At 39.4% G+C, this 14,565-nt stretch overlaps 1 protein-coding gene across 1 annotated transcript; it reads right to left on the bottom strand.

The window, feature by feature from the left end:
* Nucleotides 1-5,944: 5,944 nt before the first annotated feature.
* SPIC (Spi-C transcription factor) lies at nucleotides 5,945-12,300 on the bottom strand. The gene is made up of 4 exons (XM_074825333.1): nucleotides 12,195-12,300; nucleotides 10,431-10,543; nucleotides 9,796-9,904; nucleotides 5,945-6,372 (listed from the first exon to the last, which is right to left on the bottom strand). The coding sequence occupies exons 1-4, from the start codon at nucleotides 12,298-12,300 to the stop codon at nucleotides 5,945-5,947; spliced, it is 756 nt and encodes a 251-aa protein (XP_074681434.1).
* Nucleotides 12,301-14,565: the final 2,265 nt, after the last annotated feature.

Consider the following 14,565-nt stretch of genomic DNA (forward strand, 5'->3'; position numbering starts at 1 on the left):
CCATACCTCATGCGTGCTCTGCTCTACCTGCAGATACAAAGGGGATAATGGTACTTTTACAGACCCTTTGAAATCTCTTGGTGAAGGTGATATAATAAAAGACATGATAAGACAGCCATATTATAAGATAGGCACTGTGTTGCTGGTGATACACTTTGGTGTTAGAGGTCTAGGCCTCTTCTGAATAAAGCAGTGGTGAGTTCATAGGTACTGCTGCCAGCTTTTGGTCCAAAATATACCACATGAATTTTGCAGCATGTCAGCAGGTAAGACAACTAGAAGTTGGATGAAATAGGGCTCTAAAACAGTGGTATATTTCAGCAGAGGTCCTTACACAGGTAGATCATAACTGACTGTGAAATGCCATTTCCAGGAGGCCAGTTGGTTAACTCACAGGGAGCTCTACTGGATCTAAAAAACCCAAGTAAGCAACGCACTTTGGCAAACGCCCTCTGCTGTCACCATCAACAAGGGATTCCTCTACATAGCTCACTGAGTATGCAGTTTTCCAGGTCTCCTGTAATGTATGTGAGGCCTTAAACACATTGTCTAATGGAATATTACAGGAAATGTTTCAGTCTGAAATTCAGAGTCTTCGTAAATCTGACTGAAAGCAGAACTGAAAACCATTGTCCAAAAAAGATTTAAAATACAAATTTTGTTTTATGGTCACAGACTCTCTCCAGTCCCTCAAGTGAATCTGTTCATGCAAACAGCAGCAGGCATATTCAATGTCGTTGCCCTCAGCTTGTGCACAGATGTAGAAATCTGCTCCTGCATTTTAGAGAGAGTCTGGGAGTTTGCTTTGACCTGCTTCATAAAAGAAAAGGAAAATAGGAAAATTGCCAAGGTCAATGAAACATAACTAGAAAATAGTCTGAACTCCCAGGTTGAGCTCCAATGTTATCCTGATACACCAGTGAGCATTTGCAGTCATTCATCTATTAGGCAATTAGCTATGGTTGTTTAGATGTTGGCAAGAATGCAGGGGCAGCTCTCATTAACCAAAAAAGAAAATTACATAGTTTTGTCTACATCTGGCACTCAGGTTACTTTTCAGAAAACAATCCTTGGCACAGTTTCTTGGAAAAAAAAAATTCCATCACTGTTTGTGGTATTTTCCATCCTTTTTATACTCACTAAGCAATGTACTAATGGTAAACCTGCACATGCAGCAGCTCTGTGATATGACAGGAGATGATCTCAGCTTGTAAAAAGTAGGAATTGGTAACCCAAAGGTCTCCGTAAGACAGCATCCATCTGCACTTAGGACAGTGGGACAGTCTGACCCATCTGCCACCATAATGCACATCTGGTAAGCGTCTGACAAGGTGGAGGACAGTACTTGATGTGTGCTACCAATAGGAAAAGTTTCACTGGAGTCAAATTCAAATCTAATTAAATCAAAGCAAATAATTTATCAGATGGAAGCTAAGAATCTCACCTGCTTTTGGTCTGCTGAACAGGATATACATATATGCAAGTATGGCATAGGCTGAGCAAGATGGAGTAGATAAAAGATGTTACAAAGATGCTGTGGTTCTGCCTCCTCCACAGAGTCTGTAAGGCTGTCGATGTAATTCCTGCTTATAGGAATTCAGAAGTCTAAATCTGAAAGATCAGCTTTATTTCTTCTTCATGCACCACCCTCAGCAATGTTGGAGGCCACTGCAGCCACACTTATTTTGGAGAAGACACTGAGCTGCAGCTGTAAACCCGATTGTTGTCCAGGGTAGTCGACAGAGAGCTGTGGATCTGCTGACATAATGTATCTGCTTTAACTTGTGGGTTTCATATCATCATCTCGGTCACAACATTTTCTGTATCTGCGACAGCTGGAACTGGCTTGGTAATATCTTCCAAAGGAAAGGTGTTGCTTTTGCCGCATCTGCAGCAGCAATGTGCACGAAGATGGTTAAAAAAAACCAAAACCAAAAACCAAAACCAAAAAAAAAACCATGGGGGAAAAAAGAAAAAACAAAAGGGACGTGCAGAGAGCAAAGGACCTGGAGGCCTGCAAGCATCACCAATTCAGTGTGAAAAGCTGTCCGTTAGTGCCATCTTGTGGGCCCAGAGCCACTCCCACACCAAAGAGGCAAAGCTCTTTCCACCAAAGTGCAACCCCACCTCACACTGTCCTGGCTTGTAGCACAGGGACCTTCCATCAGAGGACGACGACGAAGCTACAGCAGATATACAAGACATGATACCGGTGGTCACTTGAGCAAACAGGAACTCTGTGTTGGGGAGAGGCACCAGCCCAGCACTCGCCTGGGACTCTGATCTTGTCTGCCATGTCTGAACAGAAACCAGGCTGTGAAGTCAGCACAAGGGATGAGCAAGGAGACTGTCCACATGTCTAACTACAGCTGTGCAAGAGGATTTCTGCCATCCCTTCAGAGGCATGCTTCACTCTGAAAGGCTCATGTCCTCATTAAGTGCCTGAAGCATCATGAGGCACAGTATTAGTTGCATGCAGGACTTCAGTATGGGGCACCTTGGTCAGACTGGGGTATCCTTTAAAGTGGGATACTGTGTGTGGGAGCTGGGAGGACCCCAGCTTCTTTTCCCACCCATGGCCCTATCCCAGGCTCTTCTGAGACAAGGTGCAGCCTCTAAGTCAGAAGGGAGTGTGAAATACAGGTGAGTGGGTTGGCAGACAGGCAGCTTTCTAAAACAACTGGGGTTGTTTAATCTAGAGAAGAGGAGGCTGAGGGGAGACCTCATCGCCCTCTACAACTACCTGAAAGGAGGTTGCAGAGAGCTGGGGATGTGTCTCTTTAACCAAGTAACAAGCGATAGGACAAGAGGGAATGGCCTCAAGTTGCGCCAGGGAAGGTTTAGACTAGATATTAGGAAGTATTTCTTTACAGAACTAGTTGTTGGCGTTGGAATGGGCTGCCCAGGGCAGTGGTGGAGACCCCATCCCTGGAGGTGTTCAAGAGGCGGGTTGACATAGCGCTGAGGGATATGGTGGAGTTGGGATCTGTCAGTGTTAGGTTAATGGTTGGACTAGATGATCTTCAAGGTCCCTTCCAACCTAGATGATTCTGTGATTGTGATTTGTCTTCCAGGGTGAGGAGAAAGAAGACAGAAGAGAGACAAAAGTGAAGTCAGCAATGGCAGCAATGGGCCAGTTATCAAGAATTACACAGATGAGCTGCCTCGCATGTTTCCCCCGGGTGCTTGTCACCATCACATCTTGTGTCCAAGCCTGCGCAGATGGGAGGGAGGAGATGCAATGCAGAGGCTGAGGGAGGGACGGCAGTGATGGAGGGTGAGGTGCACAGAGGATTGCACTGGGAATCAAAATGTCTTACAAGCACCCACCTCACTTCTGTTTAGGTCTCCACATGTAGCCTTGAATTTCCTACATGGAGTCACATAACAGGATCCTGCAAATACTGAGACTAGCAGGAGTCCAATTTCCTACATTGTCTTGTGTCTTGTGGTATGGTTATGACTTTACCATGACTTTATTGCAGTACTGTACATTTAGAAATGGATATGGTCTTGGGTTAAAGATGTTGAGAAACAATAACTCCACCACACCCTTTGGTGTGTTGCTTCGATGATTAAACACTTGCACGGTTAAAAACAGCTACACATTATTTCGGACCTCAGTAAGTCTAAGTCTGTGCTTCAGATATTGGGTAACCTTGTGTTTTGCTTATCATTTAACCTGTCTTTGCTAGGTTAAAGCGTTGTTAATAGTCAAGAATCTTTTCTGTATGTAAGCCCAATATCATTGTACTGCAGAGTTAAATATCCTTCTGTATAGACACAGAAGTACTGTAGGAGCTTCTAAAATCTCTCTGGGTACATTTGATTGGCAAGTTGGAAGGCATGAGGCAACCTTTTCTCAAAGACATCTCTTTCTAACACTGTCGGTCCCCATGGTTACTCCTGTGGCTGAAATCTGTCTCTTCCTATACACAGATATTATGATTCCCTCATCTCTTCTCTGCCTGAATTTCCTTCAGTTCTTCTTACCCCTTATGCTCTTCTATTACAGCTCTGTACTGTTCTCCCAGCTGCAGCTATAATATCTCACCTGGTTATCAGTTTTATAAGGAGCAAATGCTAATGTTCATAGGTAAGTTAAAAAGGTAACACAGAATCTGAATAAGTATTTATTTCCTTAACAAGAGGCTGAGGAAAGTGAATCTAAACATATTGAATAGTAAGCATTTTACAGAAAGCAGACTCAACCCCGTGTATGTTACCATCCTTGTCAATAACATAGTCGGTGTGCCACAGGTGACAGATGTGGAGTAACTAAACTGTGCAGTTTCTTGGCAAATTTATGTACATTTGAAGTGCTGCATTTACACACGTGCTCACAGAGTGAAGGCATCCCAACTGAAAGAGCTCAGTCCTTTGTAAGAGTTAAACTCCCACTGCGTTCAGTGCTACAGCAGGATCCAGATTCAGTTCTATAAGATCAGAGGCATTCTTGTGTCTATTTTGTAGCAATGTTTACATTTGACAGGACACTATACTCAAAATGAAATATTAATCACACAGCTATTACCTTCTTGTTTTGGCAGGTGTTTACTGACTTAAAATCTCAGTCTGTTTTTAGTGCTATTTAACATGCTTCAGATTTCTAAGAGTATACATCTTTCATCTTGCCAAAGTGCTAATTCAAAACCTCAAATTTTGCCTGAGTGGAGTGTGTTGCTTTGTGTCTATTACATAAAACTATATCCTGTACAAGCCAGCAGGAGTTAGAACAGGGGGCAACTATCAAAGTCAGTGAATTACATCACACATATCAGGCCACCATTTGTACCTCTCCACACAAATTAATTTTGTCTTTATTAATATCTGGGCCTGCACTCGCTTGAAGCAAAATGCAGAACTTTGAACTGAATGCAGTTGAATGGAAGTATTTTGGCACAACAGACAGCTCATATGATGATACAAGTTGATAGGTAACAGAAGACTAAGAAAAAGTAGATTTATAGGCATCATCTGGGCATAAGAGGCTAGTACTCTCTTTTTACATAAATTTAGTCCTTCTTCCCCATGAAGAGAGTGTAAAATCGCTGAGCCTTTCACCTACATTCCCATGTAGGAAAAGAGATGGAGAAGTGAAATTGCATTTATATGCATAAAGTTATAACTCCAAAAATAAATAACAGCGCTATGTTTGTTAGGTGAGTAAAGAACTGCTGGATAGAAGTGCAGCTTCTCATATTAATGGGGAAAGAACTGTAAATAACTACATGAAAAGCATAATCCTTTACTAACCCTCTCATGGTATGGTCACTTTCCCAATGAATCCACTGCCAACAGTGAAATGTGCACCTGGCAATCCTAATACCATATGTCAGGATCTGTGCTAAGATATGTTAATTTAAGTGATTAAGGATTAACAACTTGGCCAACAGGTGCACTGTCATGCGGACTCTATCGTTCAGCCAGGCATTCACTTGGAAAATGTCTCTTAATAAAGAACATTGATGAAAAAGGCAGACAGCAGCTTCATGCAGTTGGCAAATCTCTTTCCTTTCTAATTCACGTGCACCAAAGTGATAGGGAGTGCACACGCTATGGTACAACAGCATCTAAATTCTGATTGGACATGTTGGGATATGCATAAAACTTCCAGTGAGTGTTGTCAGGATGGAATCTTTTATGCCCACTAACAGACAAAAGCCTTGATCCTGATCTTGGATATACCAGCTTGAACGTAAAATAATTCCACTGATTAATATCATGGAGAATAGAATGTGCCCTACAACTGCTGGTTTTCTTCAATGGTCAATGACCATTTATCATTAACTTCAAAAGGAACAAAACTAGTCCAATATAATTTTTTAAACCTCCTCTTCATCTGTTTGTATTATATCTTAAAGGAAAAGCTATGTACAGAGAAGAGTTCCTGTGCTGGAAAGTATTACTAACTAACAAAGACCTGTTTATGTGAAAGATATGTCTAGCTGTTAGCATGCTGCAATGTATAACCATTGTTATACATATAATTACTGTAACTGATCCAGTCATCTGCACACTGATATTCTTGGTTAGACTGAATGTATGGATGATAAACTGCTTCTTTGCCCAAGAAATAAGATGGAGCAAGTCTCTGTAAAACAACAGCACTGAACTGGTATGTCAGCTTCCTTCGAATTTTAATGATTTCACCTGTTCTTCCGTAATTCCTCAGTGCTCTGGCCATTTTCTGATATGTCATGATCTTGCGGTTTCCCTTTCTTTCTCCCCACAGCTCTGCAAGTTTCTCCTTGTTTTTGGAGACAAACTGGAAGACACCATTGGGCTTATCCACCCACTGGATGCAGTTTGCCATAGCTGGATCATACAGAGACTCATGGAGATACTCAAACAGCCGAAGTTTTTTTCTACCTATTAAGAAAGAAAGTACAAAAGGTCAGAACAGAACACATATTTGTTTCAAAAGATGAGCAGTTGTCTTCCTGGAAAGAATCTTACAGGCAAAAGCTTAGGTAAACCTAATACCCTGTCATGAATTAAAAGATCAGTAGTAAACTATTCAACAGAAGACCAGCAACAGCAAATGGGATGATAGTTCTGAAACATGCACAGATCTGTGGTGACAGAAAGAGGTTTGGTCATTAGAATTCCAAGAGCAGGTTATTTGGGGATCATGACAAATATCTGGTGACTCCACTATGTGGTAGGTCTCAGAAGCCACTTTCAGCAGTCTTCAGACACATGCTGTGTAGATGCATGATCAAGGAACCCACTGCAGGAAATTACATCCTCAGACAGTGCAGGAAAGAGGTTCTGGAGAGCCAGTCTGAATGTTTTTGAATAAATGCTTTCCCTGCTTAATCAAAACTCAGAGATTTTGAGATGACTCAGTTTTGTCAGGTTTGTTGCAGGAATGTTTTGGGGATGCAAGGTAGTCTCTGATATAAGAAAGGGTGAGTAGGTGAGTGGGAAGAGCAAGTTAGTTTTGGACCATAAACCTCACCTAGTCAATAAGGAGCTAGATCTTCTGGTACCCTTTAGTTTTCTAAAAATGTGCAGAAGTGTCAACTTGCATTCCCATGCAGAATATTGCAGAACTGGAATATTTGTCAGTTAACCAAGCGTTTCTCCTCACAGGCTCAGCTCTCAAACTTAAGTTTACCAGTAAGGCTTATTTAGTTTCACTTTAGTCTTGTGGATCCCTCTCTCTGAAGTACTTCTAGTTCCCTTCACAAAGCCAAGGGTGACCAAGAAGCTGCCATAAGGAGGAAGAATTTAAGATTATGAGACAAAGAGGAACATTTTGCAGAAAGGAGAGTCTGTGCAAAAGAACGGCTTCCACTTTAACCAAAGTGGAAACAAGTGGCTGCACTTAAAGTTCATAAAGTCTTGTCTTGCATAGCTATTTTAAACTAGGAACAGGGGAAAAGTGACAGTTGCTAAGGAACACTGAGGTCAAGCCAACACATCTGTTAGGGATGACAGTAATTCTGAATCTGGTGGTAAGGAAAGAGGAGAGAAGTGACAGTCAGACTAGGAAGAAGAGCCTGAAATCAGAGGTACTTTCCAAAAAATTGATAAAGTTTCATTATCTAAATAAAAATTGGCCTGTGACTAGAAGTACATATTCTACTAGAAATCCAAATAGTATTACTAAGGTGAGAAGCTTAAAAGCAAACCGGTGAAGAACACTGCCTGGTCACAGTAGCCACTTCTTAGTAGGTGAGCTCCGTAGGTCCCCTCAAGCTCAAATTGTCCTGTAAACCTATGAACATATGGTAGAACAAATAAGATCAGGGGAAAATCCTTGGACTACTGCAGACTGAATCTCTGATGGAAAATGACAGTGTAGATATGTCTGCAGCAGCATCTGATTCCATGCTGTTTGCCCTCTTAATTCAGCTGTCATTTCTGCCCAGGCTTTTATTCCTAGACACATCGTCTCTAGCTGATGTCTTGGTTTGAGAGGGCTTATTTGCTCTTATGTGTTGATGCAGCTATGTTTCCAGAGCCCAGCTGTTATCTCCAAAGTGCTACACAATGTGGGTGCACTAGTCTGAGCTGGGGTTAGTTCACAGATCTTTGTACTGCACCTCATTGCATAAGCCAGTGGTGTTCATTACCTTAAACATCAACCTAAGCTAGCAAGGCTAGTGTCTGTAGGTTTCTTGTGTGGTCACTGGAGAGAGGCAGGTTGGTCCAGAAGGTGTCTCAGAGCATCTGCATTAGATTTCTGTGCTGAATTGTCTTGAAGCAGTCTAATTTTCTCTGGGTGTGTCTAATATCAATGCATCTCTAAAGTACCTCTCTTGATTGTCTCCACTCACCAAGCTTTAGTTCAGATCATGGAATGGTATTGATCTGCATGAACTGGACTCCTTTCAGAGGAAATCTAACCCAAAAATGCTTTCCAGAAGCATATCTCAGTCACTGCACCTTTCAGAACTTGCAGCCAGCCTAGAGATTGCCCTAAATAAATCCTTGTGAAATGCTTTAAACACAGACTTTGGGTCCTCAGTACTGATTGTTTCATCTACAGATCTATTCCTAAAGGACCACACTGCTTGCTAGTGTATAGAAAACCTTTCATGACTCAATAAGAAGCCAAGAGGACTAAGTTTATTTAGGTATAGTGGAAATAGTCCCCCAAATCACAGTTTCTGGCAGGAATATTGCCATGGACACAAAGAATCCAGTGAGAAGACACAAAAAAACCCCATAAGAATAGTCAGCCATTCTGCAAATTTATGCAGTATGGACTTCTGGAAAGAAGATCGATAATAATGTAAAAGAAATATAAAACAGGAAATTAAGTTTAACAGACCAGTAACAACTGAAGGTGAATTAAAATACTGACTTGTAAAATTCCCCAGTGCAACACTGGGTAAGACTTAGAAAAGCAACATTCCTGGATTGAGAGGTTTTCATTTGCAATGGTGAATTTCAAGTGCTAGAAGTACAGAACTTAAAAGGAGAGGCTACTCTTCCTGTCATCCCAAGGAATTTGTAGTAGCAGTAGTAGTAGCTATTAAGCAACAGAAACCACAGTTCAGCATCAATGGGAAGAGATGATACCAAAAACTGACACTATGTGGCTAAAGTTGAGAGAAGGGGATTTCAAAAAGCAGCAAAACCAGGAAGCTACTCAAAAAGACCCCATGGTCAAAAGTAGGTACAACAGTGAAAGCTGTGGAAATCTCATCTAGCAGAGTCATAGAAAGGATGCTGAGTCTCAAATAAAAATCAAAGACTGAATGCAATAAACAAATTAAGTACTCTAATGACCGATATCACCTGATCTATTCTTTGCAAAATAGATATCCACTCAAGTGAAGTCAACCAAAAGGAGAACAAAAATAACTATAAAAATACATATTGGAAGTGACAAAATCTAAGAGCTAATTTGAAAAGTAAACAAAGAAAGGCATAAAATCAGGTGCAAAAATATTTATGTATGTGAAAAACCTTCAAGAAAACCACACCTTGTTGGACCACATGAAATAAAAGAAGTTATTAAAGTGGATAAAGATGTTACTGATAGATTTACTTCTCTGCATCAGACTTCATCCAAGATGATTTGGAGTGAAATACATCTCTGGTTTGTTTTTCCATGTACTAAACAAGAGGACAGAATAAAATTATAACAGATTTATCTTACGAGATTTAGCAGATAGGAATTGAACACTAGCAGTTGCATTCTAGTTACTATTAAATGTTGACTAATTTTTTCCCCGTTAAAAGTAAAAAAAGTCAGGAAAAAGAGAAAGCATGATTTTCCAAGAGAGTTTTAAAAGTAACATAATGTACATTTCAAGATATGCTCTTTCTACACACCTTTCCCTGCTTTTGGCTGGCCAGCAGCAGCATGCATCGCTTGGCTTTCTGGAGTATTCTGCAGTGTATGATAGACAGTCTCATCTGCATAAAAATCCGCTGCACTGTTCTTCAAGAATTAAGACAATGAAGAGTTATTAATAGAGTACATTCTCTGAGGAAAAAGAAACTTGTAGTAATTAATTCCCTGAAGCCTTCAAAATGCAACCTTTCATCACCTCACCCATGGAGGACTTTTCTCAGCCACCGAGGCATGCAGTGTACGGTACCAGTAACAAGCTGCACTAATTTATGTCCAGCTGGAAGGACTGCCCACCAGGGGAGAAATTAAGAGGGAAAACAGAGTAATTGCCTCACTCTGAACCTTTAACTCTTCTGCTGAAAGCAGAGACAGTAGACTCTGTTTCCAGAGTTAGTGAAAGACAAGGGCCACCTGGACAGTGGCCCCTACAGACTCTGTAGTTCCTCTGTCACATTGTTACTATTCTGCTGGTTGAAAATGGGATTTGGTAGAATCTACCTGAAATTATCTCCCTTGCAATATTCATTTTCCGGCACTCCTGGTGGCCACACTCACAGATGGGCAGCCAATTTTCCACTTATGTCTGACTCTTATTAGTAATCTGTTCACTTACAATCACATTTCTCCAGCTATACCCTTGGTCCTCTGTAGATGGTGCAGTAGAGTAGCTGGGACTTGCTCGGAGGTGGTGGTGATGGTTGATTACAGTCAGGCAATTTTTATAACCTGAGAATTAGGAGGATGGAGCAAAAACTGAGTGAGTAAAAGGAAAAGAAAGAAAAGAATCCAGCCGCAAACAATCTATCATGCTGCTTAGTCTATCAAAAAGCATTTATCCTAAGGCTGCCTTCTAGATAATAAAGTCTCCAGAGCCAAGATGTTTCATATCAGCAGGTTATCCAACATAATCTGTACTGCTACTGCTAATCACACCCTTGGCCTGGTTTTGTTTGCCTTCAAGATGAAAAGCAGTATTTGTTAAGATGAAATGTCAGATATTTCATGGTATCATGAAATCGTTCGGTTAATAGAAAAATGAGGGCCAAACAGATCACCGGACATAATGAACGGGATAATTACAGGCCACTGCAATACATGTATTAGAAAGGAAAAGGGAATGTCACACAGTTCTGCAGGCCATTAGTACTATGCAAGCCAGAGTCTCCAATCATGAATGAAGTGAAGGAGCATCAGAACATCTGCAGTGCCTGAGAGACCACAGAAGGCACCCAAGACCTGACGATGTTTAAAAGAAGCAGAGGAGGACACTGGACTGAGGCACTTGGAATAAATTACACACTGCAGGTGGTCAGAAGATTTTGGAGGCTACATCTATCGCAAGTGGAAATGTGGGTGCAGCTGTGGGACACAGTAAACACTGAGTTGCAAGTGTTTAATACCTCTCTCCATTGGCCCTAACAACAGATACAGGCAAGAACACTACAAGTAATTATATATAGCAGGTCTTTCAGCATGTGTAAGTTACCAGTTTCATCGGAGCCAAAAATTTATTAACAACAGCTGAAGATATGGTCCAATTGGTCTTATTTATATTTCAGTATACAATAGATAATATGTAAATAAACTTCCTCGTATGAAATGCATTCAAAACAAAGACAGTAGATACTTTGTTCTGGACTTAGAGGGTTTGTGATGTAGCCTCCTATTTTCCTTTCCTTCCATTTCTATTTGTAAATTTCTACAATGTAAAAACACCAAACACAGATTTTAAATTTTATAATAATTTAATTGCCAAAACCTTGCCTGAACTGCAACAATTTACAGCTTGCCTGTATTTTAAGTTTTGTAAAGTTTAAAACTCTTGAAGCCAAGAAAAACTTTCTATCAACTATCCAGACTCAAAATATCATTCCTGCATAAAACTGTTTAAAATTTATATTTTAATGTAAAAAAAATTAATTGTGGAAATTAATTTCACCTGCTGTATTCTTGGTCTTTTTTTTTCTTTTTTTTTCACCAGAATTCATTGTTATATGGGTTTATTCACAGCATAACAGAAGGCCATTTTTCAATTAAGACATTAAAACTGGAAAATGGCTGTTGCACTATGGTCATATATCCTCTGATTATAGGAAATCTGAGCTCAATGCACCTAGGCTAGTACTGGGGAAGGTAGAGGGGGACTGTCCAACAGTTTCCCTGCACTGTGACATGGAAGGTGAACGCCACACTGGGCAGTACTAATGAAGGGATGGAAATCCTCCAAATATTCTTCCCCCTTTCCATCCTCCCAACATACCCCTCTGCTGTCCATTAATCCACCTCTGGGAAACTACTCTCCCATCTATGTGCTTCAAGATCTACGTTCCTGTAAAAATATAAGTGGTAAATGAAATGGAATAATGGTCTTTTTTACCTGGTGAATACTGCATTTCTCTGTCAGAGTGCTGCTGCAGTACTTCCAGCGCATCTTCGAAAGCCTGGCCCAGTACATCTTGGTCAGGAAAACTCTGCAAGAACATTTTTCTGTCAGGAGTCAGAAAAAACCAGGCTGGCTCTTTCAACATTATTAGTCGGAAAATCCCAAATAAATACAGTGATTATATAGAATGTACATCCTTCTGGAATATGTATTTTGCAGGCACTGAGGCATTACCATAATCGTTTACTATTATGAGAAAGTTCTCACTCCTTTGAGAAGTTGCTTTGAGGTCAGTGGGACAACTCACACGGGTAACATTACTCACTCGTGCGAAGGTTTCAAGGTTCATTTCCTTAATTTGCAGCAGAAGTTTACATAAAGGGTGTTACTGCTATTGGAGTGTTTTATAGTATGTAATACACAGGTATGTATCACTTGTGTAACATGATTTATAAAGCCAAAGTTATCATTCAATAACACTGACATGACAAAAACTATTACACACAAGTTACAAAGTGGATATGCAGAGAAAATGCTATACTATGCCAGCATAGGAAACCAAGTGTTGATTTTCAGAAAACTGTTCATTATCATTTTAGAACATCTTGTTCTAAAAAGCTAAAAAATCCCCTCAAATCTGAGTTTGTCTGAGAGTTTTCTGTAGCATATTTGAAGCACTCAGTAATGAAAGAGAATAAAGGCATTGTAGACTTACCATTATTTAGATATCAAAACTTGAATCCTGTTTAAAATAAACAATATTATTTGATTGTGTGTTTCAAAATAAACAATAATTCTCTCAGTATAATTAAAATTAACTAAATGAAATAACTATTATTTCCAGTGATGAAATAAAATATATTTAATAACACAGGTGAAAGTAATTTAGGATTAGAAGGTGGTATTTTTATGAAATTAAATACTTGCAACATTGTATTTTTTAAAAATTGATACTATTTTTTGTTACTAAAGTTTCCAGTTTCATTAATACTGTAACTTTTAGATTATTATCCCCATCATTGTAAACATATTTTTAAAAGACATTATGAAGTGAAAATGTGTTATTGCTAACATTCAGTCTTAGTTAGCACAACTACTAATTTCCCAAAGAAAATACTGATCTGAATTACATGCAAGTGTTTAAGTCCCTTTGGTTTGCAGACACAGTTGAAACAAGCCTACATTTTTTCATAATGCAGATTGGCAAATGACTGTATATGAATATACATAAACTCTCAGACTAATTGTGAGTTCCAGAAACAAATTTGATTGTTTAATAAACAGTGAAAATCCCTTAGTAGCTATTTTTTATTCATATTTGTTACAGATTACAATAATCAGGTTTTGTTGTGTTGCAGGTCTTTTTTCCCTATTCTCATTTACATTATTATTTCAAACTTGTAAATATAATAATCAATATAATAATCATTATATCAGTAATTTACTCATTAAATGTTTGATTATAATCTCTTGAAAATACTGGACATTTTAGCAGTGATTTCAGCAGATGCAAGACTGCTCTCTCTGTGAAGTTTATAAATGCAAAGGAGAGAAGATGAATAAATATAAATGAGGAAGAATTTTATCCAAGACTGGCCATGAATGTTCTAACCTGGTAATTCTGCCTCAGATAAGTACGTTATAAATTACTGTTAAAATTTGTAAAAGTTTTTTTAAATATTGATGACCAAGCGTATATCATGAAATCCTGGTGATTCAGTAAATTGACCTCACTGAAGTCCATGGGATTTTTCTCTTTAACTTCAGTGCAGCAAGTATTTTGATAAACTGATCTAATTTTATTCTAAAACCACCGTGGGCCATATTAATCCTTTAGCTGCAATGGTGGCCACACATTCTTGGAGTATAAAGCTGTAGAAGTTAAAGACAGGAATCTCCTTTGCAAAGATCCTCACATGGTGTTCCCCTAATTTTAAGTAATTCACTCTCCTTAAATTGCTTTTGTCTAACTCAAACTCCAAACTGATACTTTAGTATCTTGACAGAACATCTATAGTCACTGTTGATGCCTTTCAAAGCCTAAAATGTACAAGTATCGGCAAGGTACTGTTGAACGGTCTTACCATTTACACAGCTGAATTCATACCAAAAAAGAAAAAGTCACACCTCAAAGAAGTTTAAAAAAAAGTCTAGACACTTACCTAGAACTTCAGCTCCACACACAAGACAAGAATCTGTCTGGTTTCATACATAAATGAAAGACTGAGTTCCCACAGCAATGGGCTGGCAAAGGGGCTGCATTAAATAGCTGATTTTAGGGAAGTGTTTTGGCTAGGGGGTTTTTTGAGAGTAAAGGTATAGTAAACTGCTAGCATGGCCCTTCATTCTGCACAAAAGAAGGGTG

The sequence above is a fragment of the Strix aluco genome, chromosome 5, assembly GCF_031877795.1.
Source record: "Strix aluco isolate bStrAlu1 chromosome 5, bStrAlu1.hap1, whole genome shotgun sequence".
Taxonomy (NCBI): Eukaryota; Metazoa; Chordata; class Aves; order Strigiformes; family Strigidae; genus Strix; species Strix aluco.

Coding starts and splice junctions, on each gene's coding strand:
- SPIC (XM_074825333.1), bottom strand. CDS start 12,300: ATGTTCTTGCAGAGTTTTCCTGACCAAGATGTACTGGGCCAGGCTTTC. Junction 10,544..12,194: donor AGAAATGCAGTATTCACCAG/GTAAAAAAGACC, acceptor CCTAATTCTCAG/GTTATAAAAATTGCCTGACT. Junction 9,905..10,430: donor ATAGCTGGAGAAATGTGATT/GTAAGTGAACAG, acceptor TAATTCTTGAAG/AACAGTGCAGCGGATTTTTA.